We start from the raw sequence: 15153 nt of genomic DNA, 5'->3' as shown, positions 1-15153 counted from the left end.
AATTCTTGCACTAGTCTCCTTTATTACAGAAACGGATTTCATATGTTGTGGGAAAACTCAGTTCATCATTTTGCAGCACGCTCACTGTATAGTCATCATTTTGCATGCTTGGATGTTTGACCTCATTATTATTAGAAATGATAATTCCACATTACAAAACATAACATGCACTGTGAAGGGAGGTCTGGAGATATCCTGAAAGGGTATTATTTCTGTCAACGCAAACGTGGTAATAAGTCCCATAAGGGAGCAGTCTGGAGTCAGCCAATGAGAAATGCCGTACCAAAATGCTACTAGTTGGTGAATGCAAGAACACGTTTTTCCTACTCCAGCTTTTTTGGGAAATTAAATATCGTGCACTGCTATTGCTAGTAATGTTTGTCATATTTTTACATAAGAAATTAACAGATTAATCCACGTTCGGTTATTGTGTTTAGTAATGTGCTAAAATATGTGTCCCACTTCTAATGTATTCCTTTAAAGAGAGCGATGTAAATCTCACCGATGTAGGCTAAATAATGACTAATGATCTATAATAATAAAAAACTACGACCGAAAATTTGGTATGTATTTTTGGTTTCTAAGCAAATGGACTTGAACCTGTTATGTTGTTATAGGATATTTTCAAATAATATTTTTATGGAATCACTTCCGCAGTGTTTGGTGGCCCAGCACTGCTGTTTCTGAGAGAAGAAAGTTGGTTGGCCAGAGAGGAAAGCACGTCCCTATTACAGGAACCACCTTCAACGGCGCAACGACAGCATCCTTCAGAGTAAGATATTTCTTGTTTACTTTCACATTCGCTTTGCTGTTTTAAAACTTTGACGCTATGCAATTACTTTATCTGTCGTGCTTTTAAATTCCCAACTAGGTGGGTGTTAATAAGCGACATTATTATATTTCGGTGCAATGAGAGAACGTCAAGCTTGTGCTTTTTTGGTTATGCACGGCGGTGAAGAACGTCGCTGCTCTGTCCTAGCAAAATAAAGGCGAAAATAGGAATAGTTTGTATTGAGTGGCCGACCAATAGTGCAGTTACACGCACTGTCCATGCCAAATGAATCCATCGCAGCCATCAACATTGAATTTCATTGAATATAATCTTTTCGGTTATATCTTCTCGAATGTGGACATACACTTATACTATAACATATATCATCTTAAAAATCATAGTAAGGAATTATGGTAATGTGAAGACGTGATCGAGGAAGTGGGACTCTACTACAATGTGACGTGTTTAATAATAATGACGGCCGAAAGAGAAGGACCTGGCTACAGCCTGCAAAATGAGGCGGGGCTACATATGGGGCGGAGCTATATGTGTCGCTTCGCCCATTACAGAGTCTCATTGGCTCGTTCATCTTTCATAGACATACAGGTGAAACTCGAAAAATTAGAATATCGTGCAAAAGTTCATTAATTTCAGTAATTCAACTTAAAAGGTGAAACTAATATATTATATAGACTCATTACAAGCAAAGTAAGATATTTCAAGCCTTTATTTGATATCATTTTGATGATTATGGCTTACAGCTTATGAAAACCCCAAATTCAGAATCTCAGAAAATTAGAATATTGTGAAAAGGTTCAGTATTGTAGGCTCAAAGTGTCACACTCTAATCAGCTAAACACCTGCAAAGGGTTCCTGAGCCTTTAAATGGTCTCTCAGTCTGGTTCAGTTGAATTCACAATCATGGGGAAGACTGCTGACCTGACAGTTGTGCAGAAAACCATCATTGACACCCTCCACAAGGAGGGAAAGCCTCAAAAGGTAGTTGGTAGTAGGTAGGCAAAAGAAGTTGGATGTTCTCAAAGTGCTGTATCAAAGCACATTAATAGAAAGTTAAGTGGAAGGGAAAAGTGTGGAAGAAAAAGGTGCACAAGCAGCAGGGTTGACCGTAGCCTGGAGAGGATTGTCAGGAAAAGGCCATTCAAATGTGTGGGGGAGCTTCACAAGGAGTGGACTGAGGCTGGAGCTACTGCATCAAGAGCCACCACACACAGACGGGTCCTGGACATGGGCTTCAAATGTCAAACGTCTTACCTGGGCTAAAGAAAAAAGAACTGGTCTGTTGCTCAGTGGTCCAAAGTCCTCTTTTCTGATGAGAGCAAATTTTGCATCTCATTTGGAAACCAAGGTCCCAGAGTCTGGAGGAAGAATGGAGAGGCACATAATCCAAGATGCTTGAAGTCCAGTGTGAAGTTTCCACAGTCTGTGTTGGTTTGGGGAGCCATGTCATCGGCTGGTGTTGGTCCACTGTGCTTTATTAAGTCCAGAGTCAACGCAGCCGTCTACCGGGACATTTTAGAGCACTTCATGCTTCCTTCAGCAGACAAGCTTTATGGAGATGCTGACTTCATTTTCCAGCAGGACTTGGCACATGCCCACACTGCCAAAAGTACCAAAACCTGGTTCAATGACCATGGTATTACTGTGCTTGATTGGCCAGCAAACTCGCCTGACCTGAACACCATAGAGAATCTATGGGGCATTGCCAAGAGAAAGATGAGAGACATGAGACCAAACAATGCAGAAGAGCTGAAGGCCGCTATTGAAGCATCTTGGTCTTCCATAACACCTCAGCAGTGCCACAGGCTGATAGCATCCATGCCACGCCGCATTGAGGCAGTAATTAATGCAAAAGGGGCCCAAACCAAGTACTGAGTACATATGCATGATTATACTTTTCAGAGGGCCGACATTTCTGTATTTAAAATCCTTTTATTTATTGTTTTCATGTAATATTCTAATTTTCTGAGATTCTGAATTTGGGGTTTTCATAAGCTGTAAGCCATAATCATCAAAATTATATCAAATAAAGGCTTGAAATATCTTACTTTGCTTGTAATGAGTCTATATAATATATTAGTTTCACCTTTTAAGTTGAATTACTGAAATTAATGAACTTTTGCACGATATTCTAATTTTTCGAGTTTCACCTGTACATGATAGGAGATGTGGTCGTCGTTGCTGGTGTGTTTTCATTGTTTGAGGGATATTGAATAGTTGAGCCAAAACATTTGATTACTTGTATGTGATATTCACTCCTAAATTCCATGGATTTTATCCTACGTTAAAAGTGAAGAATAACTTGGGATTTATAAAGGCTCAAACTGACGTGAAAATGTTCTTAAATAAATGCCAAATGAAAATCATGTATATGTGTTTTTTTGGTTTGGTGCTCAATATTCCTTATTTTCCGCTGTAACTGACTATTTATTGACTGCCGTTGGTTTCTGTGTGCATGTAAATTAGAAAGTAATTTTTAGGCCGACGACATAACGGAGCACACGTTTCTGAAGCGATGAGGAGAGATAATCATTTACAATCCTTCAAAGAAATGAATATGAATCAATATAGAATAGGAGCGAAAGCACCTCAACTATCACAAGAATGGCAAAACAATTTTCATCAGTTCATCAGCCTCTTGTCTATTGTTGAGGGCATAAATTAAAAAGACAAAATTCCTAAAATGCTGAGTAATCAATAGATCAAGCAGACGGCGTTCATAACTTTGTCAATTAATCTATTATTAATCATGCAAAATAATCACTCACAATGATGAGCTGTTACGGCAGAAACCGGGAGACAAAAGTGCATGCATGCTCTCGGTTTTTTCGAGAATTGGCAGTTGCAAACAAGCACATGTATAATGAACGATAGGATATTTGAAAATACGTTGTTTATATTATTACATCCTTAACTTTTGTGAGAATTTGAGTGTAATTTACAGTTAATTTACAATAGATGGCGATGTTTCATAACCCATGAATTCAATGATTATAACAATGTCACTGATACAATTTTTTTCATTTGCACTCATTATTATATTATTATTTATTTCATATTTTATTAATTTAATTCAATTAATTTCTCTAACCAAGCGTTATAATTAAGGCTTTGTGAAATTGCTCAACTTTTTGATTTACAGATTTGAATGACAGCAGACACATCAACACAGTTTGTTCATCAGTCTTCGTGACTCAGTCCTACTACATTTGTTTGAAATGACACGTGAGATACAACACAAAGTCACTTACGAACCACAGCACTATAATAAAAATTATCGGTCTACACTATTTTATAAACGCATCTGTACACCAATAAAAGATGATCGAGCAATGAGAGTACGTTATGGGCGGAACGACACGTGTAGCCACGCCCCAATGTATTGCCCCGCCCCGTTCTTCAAATTGCAGCCAGGGATGCTTGGGCAGAAAGGGGCCAAGCAGCACCACTGCAGTTTTTACAGCGAGAGAGACACGCACAGCTAATTACTTTCATTTGTTTTTATTACACACCTTCTACTCAAAGCAATAACTGCACGGTCGAGTAATGTCGACGAGACAGTTTATTCGCACTGCATGTTACTCGACAGAGTAGTGGGAGGAGAGATATAGTGATGGTTTATTTAAAAGTGCATGAACGCCAGAGGAAAGCGTTCTTGAACAGTTTGAGAGAAGAATCGATCAGCTGACCTGTCCAATTGTTATTATTATTACTAACAGCGCCAATAAGGCTCTTATACTGGAAGCTGGATTCGGAAAAAAACGCGATTACTGTTGTTGTAATATTAAACCAAACTGCATATTTTAGACTTTAGACGACTGACTAAGTACCATGCCGCTTTACATTGAAGGTAAGAATATTCTTACGTACTAGGCATGCTATTACACTTCCTTTTACGGTACTTTTAAGGTTGGTTTGGGTCTTTGGATACATCAAATGTAAATGGTTGATATCAAGGGCGATTCTAGTATTTCAATCTTAGGGGGGGCTCAGTTTCACTTAGCATAGTGTTATTGTTGTTTTTTGTTTACATCATTCAAGACAGTAAACTAATTTTAATAATAATAATTAAAAAAAAATCATTTTCTATAATAAACACTTAGAAAGTTATTAAAAAAAAATACTGAAACAGTTTAACCTGTTGATACGCACCCCCTTTTTGAGCACAAATCATGAAAATGACATATCTGAACTTAAATGGTTGTGTGTACTGGACCCTTTGGAGTATGGATACAGTTGTAGTACCTTTGAAAGAAGACACTTTGGGTTTTAATATATATAATTAATATATGTTGTTGTTTTTTAAAGTTAGAGAAGCTGAAGTTTATAGTAATGGAAATATTTTGTGCTGAACATGTTTTTATAATCTAAAAATCAATAATAAATGTGCCAAGACAACACAGAAATACAATGTTCTCAAAGCCACAAGTTCAATGTATTATTTTTTTTAAATAGTTTATTATAGAAGATCAATTATTTGTATTTTTTATATATATATATATATATATATATATATATATATATATATATATCAAATTCCACAAAAACCTAGTATTACAATACATTTTACTTTAAGGTGGGTCATTCTTTAGTGGAGTGAATTAACTCCAGATGATGTTTCTCTGTATGTAATTAACTCGTGACTTGAGTCTCTTGAATTTATTCATAAGAGAAATTAACACCAATAAGAGATATTCATTGAAATAGACAAACCCTGATAATATTTCTGATTTGTTCAGTAACCATTTTTGTAAATTACAAGTTTACATTAGTAGGTGGCAACAAACGTGCATCATTAAAACGTTGAAAAAGCACCTTCTTCACGACCAAAACAAGTCTAATTATAATTTATTAATATCTGCCTGTTTACTAACAGACTTCAGCAGAATGTTTAAGCATCACAAGCATTTCCCCTGCAAATTACAACAAAGCATGATCATCATTTTGTGCATGACCATCAAGGTATACAACAAAAGAAAACATCATTAGCCTAAACTTAATTAAGAGTTTTCATTTATGTCCTGATATCTTAATTCATCCAGCCCCTTTCTTTCCTTGTTAAATGAGATTACTGAACTAAACGAGCAACATCCCTCCTCCACTTCTTCAATCAGTCAATAGATATGCTGTTGCTAATCCTAGCTCATTCACGAAGGGGGCGGAAGCCCTCCTAAATAGGTTCTAGCAATGCCTTCGGTTAACACAGTCACATCGTGTCCTAACCAGACGCCAAACGACATGCAATAATTGTTAAACATTTCTATGTTAATCAGAGTTTTTGTCCTAAGCAGCCATGACGAGCGACGGAACATTATGTCGATCGCTTGGTTTCCATTTTTGGTGTCGCGCCATGCAGCCCCATCTGCTATGGCAACGGTTCAAAATAATTTTCATAACATTATATTGAAGCCAGCATCTCACTTGTCCGTCAAAAACTACATGATGCATCTCACTTGTCCCTCCACCTTTCTCTCTGGTTCCTCCAGTTCACTTTCTGTAAGAAAAACCTCCAAAACGTTGTGGTCTCCTGTACTCTCTTTCTGAATGTAGCATCTGGGTGTGTGGCTGCCTTCATCCTCCTCTATCTCTCTGTTTGATTGAGTACTCCGGTTCTTTTCTGTGGTTTGTGCTGCTGTGCTGCTGTGTTGTGTTTTCTGTTGTTAATATCACTGCTGGACCCGTTGAAGTGAAACAAAACTCGCAAGTGGGTGCAGTGTAACTGCTGAACTTGTGCAGTCTCATGAATGCGCACAGGAGATCAATGGTTGTTCAAGAGTTTCACTTAATAATACATTAGATTTCAGTTTGTTTCTCACCAAATCTTATTGTATGCCTTCAGAACGAGGCATGACAATCATATATTAGACTTCTGAATTATACTTTAGTGTCCTTTTGAAGCTTGAAGAGGTGGTCACCATAATCTGCCATTGTATGACAACACAGCAAAATTGTTTTGTTTTTTCAAATGTTCTGCCTTTGTGTTAAGAAAAAGAAAGAATGGGGTTATAACACCACAGGGATGAGTAAACAATGACTGAATTTTCATTTTTTGGGTTAACTCCCTTTATGTTGGGCTGTCAAATAAAAAGGTGAAATTCGAATATTTGTCGAATTTTAAGAAAAATACACACATTCGAATGGTAAAACTGCGTATTAGAATTTTGAATGTCTGGCAAGCACTGGTGATGACTTCAGACGCATCACATTCTTGTGCTAAAAAAGGCTAGATAAAATTTAACAGAAACCAGGTGTCACGAGAAGCGTTTTAAAGTTATTTTTAACTTGACATGGCATCGAAAAAACAGTGCTCCTGCACGAGACGCTGAATAAACAAAAACAAAGCAAAACAAAGGCATTCGTCTAGCGAGTTTACATAGAAAAACAAATGGTAAACTGGATGGTTGCAAAAGCGTTCGGTTTGAACAGCTCCTTACAATAGGTGGAGGTCTTTGGCCATTGCGTCTTGCTCTCTTTCAGTATTTCTCAGATTAAGAAATGGGTTTGTTATCCAGCAAGAGCGCAGTTTTGAGCGAGAGCTGTTTAAGGTGCACGGTTCGGAGAGGTTCGAACGGGGCACTCTTGAGTGCGTCCAGGACTGTGGACAGGTCTCAGATCGGTACCGAGGGGGGGCGAGGAGGGTTCATCCTCCTAGCGCCTCTTAGGAAACGAATGATTAGGTCGTTTTTCCCTAATGAGCGTTCTTTATCAGGATTGTGTGACGCTGCTATGGCAGCCACATAGACTTTGAGCGTGGAGGGTGTGCGCCCCGCCTCCAGCAGCTCTTGCAAAAAGGCGAGTACACTTGGTATCTCGCACAATTTGGGGTTCAAGCTCTTGGTATCACACCAATCACTGAACACTTTCCACTTTTGGGCATATAAGCGCCTCGTAGAGGGCGCTCGCGCCTCAGTGATGGTTCTCAACACTCCGCTGGGGAGGTTCTCTGGAACCCGTTGAGGGGCCATGCATGAAGGGCCCACAGATCGGGGCGGTTATGAAGAATCATCCTGTTGGCCTGCCTGAGGAGGTCCAGCCTCAACGGAATCGGCCATGGGGCAGATTGCATCATCTGCATTAGTTCTGGAAACCACGTCTGGTTCTTCCAGAGTGGGGCTACCAGGAGCACTGCACATTTCACCTCCCTGATCCGACTGATGACCTGAGGTAGCATCGCGATCGGGGGAAAAGCATACAAGGGGCGGCTCGGCCAGACTTGGGCGAGCGCGTCTGTGCTCTTTGAGAAGAAAAGAGGGCAGTGCGCATTTTCCCTGGAGGCGAAGAGGTCGACCTCTGCCTCGCCAAAGGTTTGCCATAACCACTGAACCATCAGGGGGTGGAGAGACCATTCTCCTGGGAGAACTTTGTCTCTGGACAGCATGTCCGCTCCCTGGTTCAGGACGCCTGGCACATGCGCTGCTCTCAGCGAGCGCAGGTTGTGCTGTGACCATAAGATGAGCTCCCTGGCCATAGAGTCCTCAGCGAGCGCAGGTTGTGCTGTGACCATAAGATGAGCTCCCTGGCCTGAGTCCTATTCCCAGAAAAGAGATATTCTGGCTGGGGGATAGCACGCTCTTTGCAAAATTGATTCTCAGACCCAGGCATTCTAGATGGCTGATAATCCAAGATCTGTGCGTCGTTAACTGACTCTCTGATTGTGCTAGGATTAGCCAATCGTCGAGGTAATTCAGTATTCGCACTCCCCGCTCTCTCAGGGGAAAGTGCTGCGTCCATACATTTCGTGAATGTACGGGGGCCAATGATAGGTCGAATGGTAGTACTGTGTACTGGTATGACTGTCCCTTGAAAGCTGAATCTCATAAATGGCCTGTGATGAGGCGCTATCGGAATGTGAAAGTAAGCGTCTTTCAAATCCACTGATAGAAACCAATCCCCGGGCGAACTTGCGCGAGGATATGTTTGGTCGTTAACATTCTGAACGAGCGAATCATTAAAGCTGTGTTCAGATGTCTGAGATCTAGGATGGGGCGGAGGCCACCGTCCTTTTCGGACGAGAAAGTAGCGGCTGTAAAAACCCGCCTCAGCTCATAGAGGGAGGAACAGTTTCTATAAGCCCTTCTCTATCAGTTTGAGCACCTCGCGTCGTAGAACATGTGAAACATCTTTCCTCACTTTCGTCTCGACCACCGCTGAAAAGCGGGGTGGTCTGCCAGCGAATTGAAGCGAGTAACCGTGTTTTATTATGTTCAAAACCCATTTCGGCATGTCAGGGATTTTTTCCCAGGCTTTTGCTCGCACAGATATGGGCTGAATGCTGGCTGGGCGCGTGTTGCAGTGAAGTATGGGCCCTGCCGGCGAATTGCCTTGTGCTAACACTGAGCTTACAGCTCTCAGAGGTGCGGGAGTGCGCTGAGCAGCTTTGTTGAGTGCAGGGGTGCGTGTGAGATTACAGGCACGCGCGCTATCTCCGTAATGCTCGCAGCATGAGCTGGAGAAATGTTTGAAACTGTATAGACAGTGTTTACGGGTGGGGGTGCCTACATTGTAATAGGCACGCGCGCCATTTTCATAAAGCCTCCCGCTCGCGGCGGGGGGTTTTTGGGCATGCATACAGTGTTTGTGTGTAGGGGTGCATGCATGACAGCAGGCACGCGCGCTACCTTTATAGTATTTCCCGCTTTTACTGGGGAAGTGTTTATAACTGTGGGAACAGTGCTTGTGTGTAGTGGTGCATACATGACAATAGGCACACGATCCACATTTATGGGGCGTCCAGCTTGAGCTGGGGAAGTATTCGGCACTGTTTGGACAGTATTGATATGTGGGAATGCGCACTTTAGTGTGGACACGTGACTCCTTAGTGACACAGGCAGAAAATGACTCTTTTGTGATTTCTGTGTGTTGCCGTTAAAACGGCGTTTGATTGCAGGTGAGCGAGTTCTGTGACTGGCCCATTGACTGCTGTACAGACATTTCCAGCCGCCTGTAAGGGGACTGGGTAATGTTTTACACGTTTTGGAGAGAGGGGTCCGGCTTTTGCGAGACACGCACTCTCTCTTTTTCTTCCTATGGCTAGGAAGACTTACGAGGCTCCGGGTTCAGCACGATCTTGGGCCGAGGTCCCCGTCACTCAGGCGGCTGCTTTCGGTTAGCGGAACGCGAACGGCGTCGAGCGTCCGTTTCAGGTCTGGGCTGGGAGACGGAAGGCACCGCCCTGGCTCGCTGCTGCAGCTGAGGTGGTCTCTGGCGGCTCTGTGACGAGCTGGAGCGCTTGGGCAGGAAGTGACGCATAGCCTGCGAATTCTTCTGGGCTTCAGTGAAGCGTTCAGCGAACTCTCTTACCGCCGGTCCGAACAGGCCGCTTGGAGCGATAGGCGCGTCGAGGAATGGCGCCTTATCCGCGTCCTTCATTTCTGTTAGCGTCAGCCAAAGATGGCACTCAAGGACAGTTAGGTTAGCCATGGCCCGGCCGATGGATTTGGCGGTGGCCTTTGTGGCTCGCAGGGCTACATCAGTGGCGCTGCGCAGGTCCTTGAAAGCCTCAGGTTCAGGTCCAGACTCGTCCATGGTGCGGAGAAGTTTGCGCGACCGGCGAGAGCTGAGGTAGATCGGCAGGGCTTCGAGGGATGAGAAGCTTTGGCTTTCCATCCAGCGGTGGAGGGTGGGCACAGATGGTTGGCCATAGCCTCCTCGAGGGGCGGGTTCCCTCAGTAGCCTCTTTCTCGCGCCGCCCACCGAGGAGAGTGAGGAAGAGAAAGAAGGCTTCAGGCGAGCAGAGTGCGGGGCTTTCCACGACTTAGTGAGTTCGTCGTGAACTTCGGGGAAGAAAGGGGAGGGTCTCTGTCGAGGGGCCTGCCGGCGCCCTTGCAGGAACCACTCGTCCAGCCGACTGCGGGCGGGTTCTTCCGGAGAAGACCAGTCGAGCCCGAGGTCTTCCACGGCTTTGGACAGGATGCGGACGATCTCTGAGTCCATGCTGGTGCCCCTGCTCGTGTCCGCTGATGTCGACGGCGCGGGGTCGAAGGCCGAGCCCGGCCAGTCGTCGGATGCAGCGTCAATGGAAAGGCTGTCATCCTTTTTACCGTCGTCCCCTGATGCGCCGAACGAGACGAGACCCACCGCTCTGGAGGGGTGCTGGTCTGCCTGCGTGAATTGAACCGGCGGCAGGGATTCCTCGGGTGGTGGTGAAGCACGTGGGGACTGGCCCGGCGTGACGTCACTGAAGTCCGCGTGCTCTAGCGGCCTCCGTGAGTGGCGCTTTTTCTTGCGTGGCTCGAACAGAGGGGATGGCAGCACGGTGGTAGCAGGCTCGTTCGCGGCGAAGGCGGCAAAGCGAGCGCGCAGCTCGGTGAGGCCCAGGGAGTCACATTCGGGGCATCCGCCTCGAGTGAGTGCAGCTTCTGTGTGGTCAGGTCCCAGGCAGCGAGCGCAGAAAATGTGACGGTCCCCGTCAGGAAGAGGGCCTCTGCGCGAGGCGCAGGTCGAAGGCATTTGAAACAACGCCTCAATTTGCTCTTTTACTAAATGACAAAAAAGCGTCACAGAGGCGAACACTTGCAAAGTAGCTTAGTAAAAGGATATCGAGGTGATGCGCGCCGGATGGCGTAGCAGAAGGCTTTGAAGGCGGCTGAAGGCGCCGGCGTCCTCGTAGCAGTCCTGCTGTAGGCTTGTCGACGGCGGGCGAAAAGACTCCAATAATCCGGAGGATCCAGCGAAGAGAAGGTCTTTGCTGAAGGAGATTAAATCTAAAGAACTCTCATGACGGGCGCCTAATATATAGCCTTAGCCACGCCCATCTTGGCGGGCTCTGAGCGCTGAGCATGAAGGGCGCTCATTGGTTGCGCTGTTCAGAGTCGCCCGTCATTGGTTCGAAGCAAGTTGCCGCAGCACAGCCAATGACCGAGCTGCCTCGCTCATTGCTGTCTGCTGTGCAGCTGCAATGCGTTTTACATAAAGACTTCAATATTTCTCGAGAAACTGAGTTTTCCCATAGCGTAAACTACTTACGCAATAGGAGAGACCTCTCGAGAGGGAACTAATATCTTTCACCATAGACCATGTTTAAATTTTGATGTTTCTGGCCAGAAACACCAACATATTCACTTTATCTGGTTTTAATAAGCTGCGGATTGGAGTAACTACACTACCCGCTGTGCTGAAGACCCGCTCTGATGGAGTACTGGTACCACATATGCACAGATATTTCCGTGCTAATCTTGCCATGAACGGAAACCTTTTGTCGTTCGTTTTCCACCAAGTCAGCGGGTCCTCTTCCCCATCAATGGCCATTTCCTGCAGGTACATGGTCATTTCTGCCTCGACCTTTTGCTCATCAGTGAGTAAAATAACGAAATTATAGTTTTTAAGTGGAAAATAGTATTTATGTAAAGAGATATATTAAAATAAAAAGTGGACAACTCTTTAAGTGAAAGCAAAAAAAAAAAAAAATGCTTCACGTGTCGTGCAACCTACTGATAAAGCGCCGACGAGTCATTAGTTGGGTTAGTAAAATAACGAAATTATAATTTTTCATATAATTTTTGAAAATTATATGAAATTATATAATCCCACCCCACCCCCCCGCCCCTCTCCACCGACAATATCATCGTCCATCGCGATGTTTTACTGTCAACATCGTCAACTGCCAATTTAGGGGACATCGCCCAACCCTACTGTGTCTCAAGATCCTCGCGTACTATTCCTTATGTTGTGTTCCGTCTGTTTGAACAGCCCCTGAATAGGGATCATGAGCCACTTTACTACCTAGTTCAGCTGAATACCAATGTTATCTGGGAATAATTCTACCCTACATACAGCTGTAAATAATGTAAAAACACTGTGGTATGTCAAAGTTATTATGAAGTTTGAGTCTGTGGAAGTATATACTGTGGCACCAGTGCAAGTGTAACACCATGTTATCAAAGAACTGCATAATGTAGCGTTTCCCCTCTCGTTTTACTTATGACTTGAGATTTTGAACCGACTAAAACTTTTTATTTTTTTATTTTATGCACTTTCATTTAAAATTGAATGTTTTTTAAACCGCCAGGAATTTTCTTTGCAATAATATAACACGGTGCTGTATGGTTATGTACTCAGAAAAAAAAGAAATGTCCTCTCTCTTTCAACTGCTTTTATTTTCAGCTAAATTATCATGTGTAAATATTTGTATGAACATAAAAAGATTCAACAACTAAGACATAAACTGAACAAGTTTCACAGACATGTGACTAACAGAACTGGAATAACATATCCCTGAATAAAGGGGGGGGTCAAAATCAAAAGTAATAGTCAGTATCTGGTGTGGCCACCAGCTGCATTAAGTACTGCAGTGCTTTTCCTCCTCATGGACTGCACCAGATTTGCCAGTTCTTGCTGCAAGATGTTACCCCACTCTTGCACCAAGGCACTTACAAGTTCCCGGACATTCTGACTGGCCTTGGGCTGTAAATATATGGGCTTTCAGCAATCTTTTTCTTATTGTTTTCTTTGCTTACAAGGCAAAATAAAATGTTCAACATCTGCAAATACTGTGTATAAATGAGAACAATTGACTGTGTTGGCAGAATCATTTGTAAATGGAAACACATCGCTGTTCATGAAACCATGATCTTTCCACTGTAAAAAATGTCCAGCCATTACCTTAAGGAGGTATCATGATCTGAACCTTAAAAATAATTTTCGTTGCTGTAACCTAATGTAGTCAGGCTGATTCAGTCATGTTAAAGTATATATTTGACTTTTTTCTTTTCTTTTTGTTGAAAACATTTAATTAAACAAAACCGTTTACTTGGATGATAATGCATGATTTACATTGTTTAGGTTGTCTGAAAGCATTTTGTACACTGAACCTGTGCTTATCTCTCCAAAGAGGGAATACTTTTCCTCTCAGAATATCATGTAGTCTTTAAATTACCTAGCTAAAGAATTTGCTGTTTGTATATGCAAATATGGCACATCTTAGTTTAAGATAATCAGATGATTATCAGTCGTTATTTATATTGCTCTTTGAAATGTAAAGTGATCAATGGAAAGGAGAAGGCGAGAACCTGCTTTTCAACATAAATAATAATTTAAGAATAAACTGAAACAAAAGACAAACACACATATGACGGACATGTCCGTAAACTATCTCTCTCTCCCACACGATCCTCTGCAGTCGACCTTTATCCCTCACGGAGGCTTGATTAGCCTAATACGGGACCGGGTGTGTAGGATCACGACCTGGCCCCACCCTCCGCCCTGCCACCGTCAAATAATGGCATTCTGCAGCCAAATATTTTTGCAGATATCCACTAAACTGTCCCAGGCAACATTTTCTACATAGCTGGGCTCTGCGTTCTCTTTCTACTTGCGTAATAAAATAATTGAAACTCAAATCAATTGTTCATGTTAATTTATTTATTTATATGGAATGTGTAATCATGTAATAACCGCTTATTACTTGTACAGTCAGCTGGTCATTATTGCAAATAAGCCCTAATCACCCTGTCAGGGTTTATTTTGTGATATTGTCCAACTGACTGCACGTTGTTGTGTCTTACATTTAACTCCAGGTTGTTCCATAGAATGAATCAACATTCCAGTAAATCGAATAAATGTTGGGTACACTTTAGCATTATTTGTAGTCATTAGCGATGGTCAGATTGTTTTATTAGACAATGTACGAACTTGTTACAGTGTCCAGAGTGTTGTACAAGTATTTTACAAGCATAGATGAAAATTGTGAGAAAAAAAATATAGTCTCTTATTCACAGTGCCAGCTGTCACTTTGAGTTAGTGGCTATTTTGAACATTAAATGTCACATACCTTCTTTCTCGGAGCCAATATGTTTCATTCCACTCCTCTTGGCAGTATGTTAAAAGATAATTAACTCCTGACAGAACAGTGAATTAAATAGTTGCATGCAGATGAAATGTGGTCAAACCCTTACCGGACAATATTCAGTCACAGACAAATCACTGCTTGTGATTCAATGTATACTGATTTGCCAGGTCAATTGAATGATCAGAGGCATGCCACAAACTCAGGAACCTTTAGTGCGCTTAAGCTTTATCAAACAGAATTTTGTTTGAGTTACACCTTAGTCATTAATCTGAATAATAACAACCATTGTAAATAGGCAGTTTTCACTCATTTAACCCTGAACCCAATGGATAGTGTGTTTGTTACAAACAGCAAATGAAACACTTGATAAGATACTGTATCTGTGCTTCAGTGGCCTCTGGGATAGGAGTTCTTTCCATTGTGGACAAGTACTAAAGCAGTTGTATTATAGGATTAATAGTCAGTTGTCCTTGTCAAGTGCATGTAATATCACAGTAATGAAGGCACAAATTTACAGACAATATAAATGGCATAGATCATCATTGGCTAACTACAATTGCTTGTTTGTAGGTAATTG

The 15153-nt window shown here is 42.6% G+C and overlaps 1 protein-coding gene across 2 annotated transcripts in view; it reads left to right on the top strand.

The window, feature by feature from the left end:
* Positions 1-699: 699 nt before the first annotated feature.
* Positions 700-15153, top strand: part of LOC127657094 (UTP--glucose-1-phosphate uridylyltransferase-like) — a 48910-nt gene continuing 34456 nt past the window's right edge. The window contains exon 1 of one of the 2 annotated variants that reach the window (XM_052145743.1): positions 700-772. Coding sequence is in view for 1 of the 2 variants with exons in the window: in XM_052145742.1 (XP_052001702.1) it covers positions 4622-4640 (19 nt within the window). In the remaining variant the exon portion in view is untranslated. Of the gene's footprint in view, positions 773-4209; positions 4641-15153 lie in introns of those variants that run through there. The other variant, XM_052145742.1, reaches the window with a different exon arrangement.

Source organism: Xyrauchen texanus, chromosome 16 (assembly GCF_025860055.1).
Source record: "Xyrauchen texanus isolate HMW12.3.18 chromosome 16, RBS_HiC_50CHRs, whole genome shotgun sequence".
NCBI classification, from domain to species: Eukaryota; Metazoa; Chordata; class Actinopteri; order Cypriniformes; family Catostomidae; genus Xyrauchen; species Xyrauchen texanus.
This window is presented reverse-complemented; position numbering and strand designations above follow the sequence as displayed.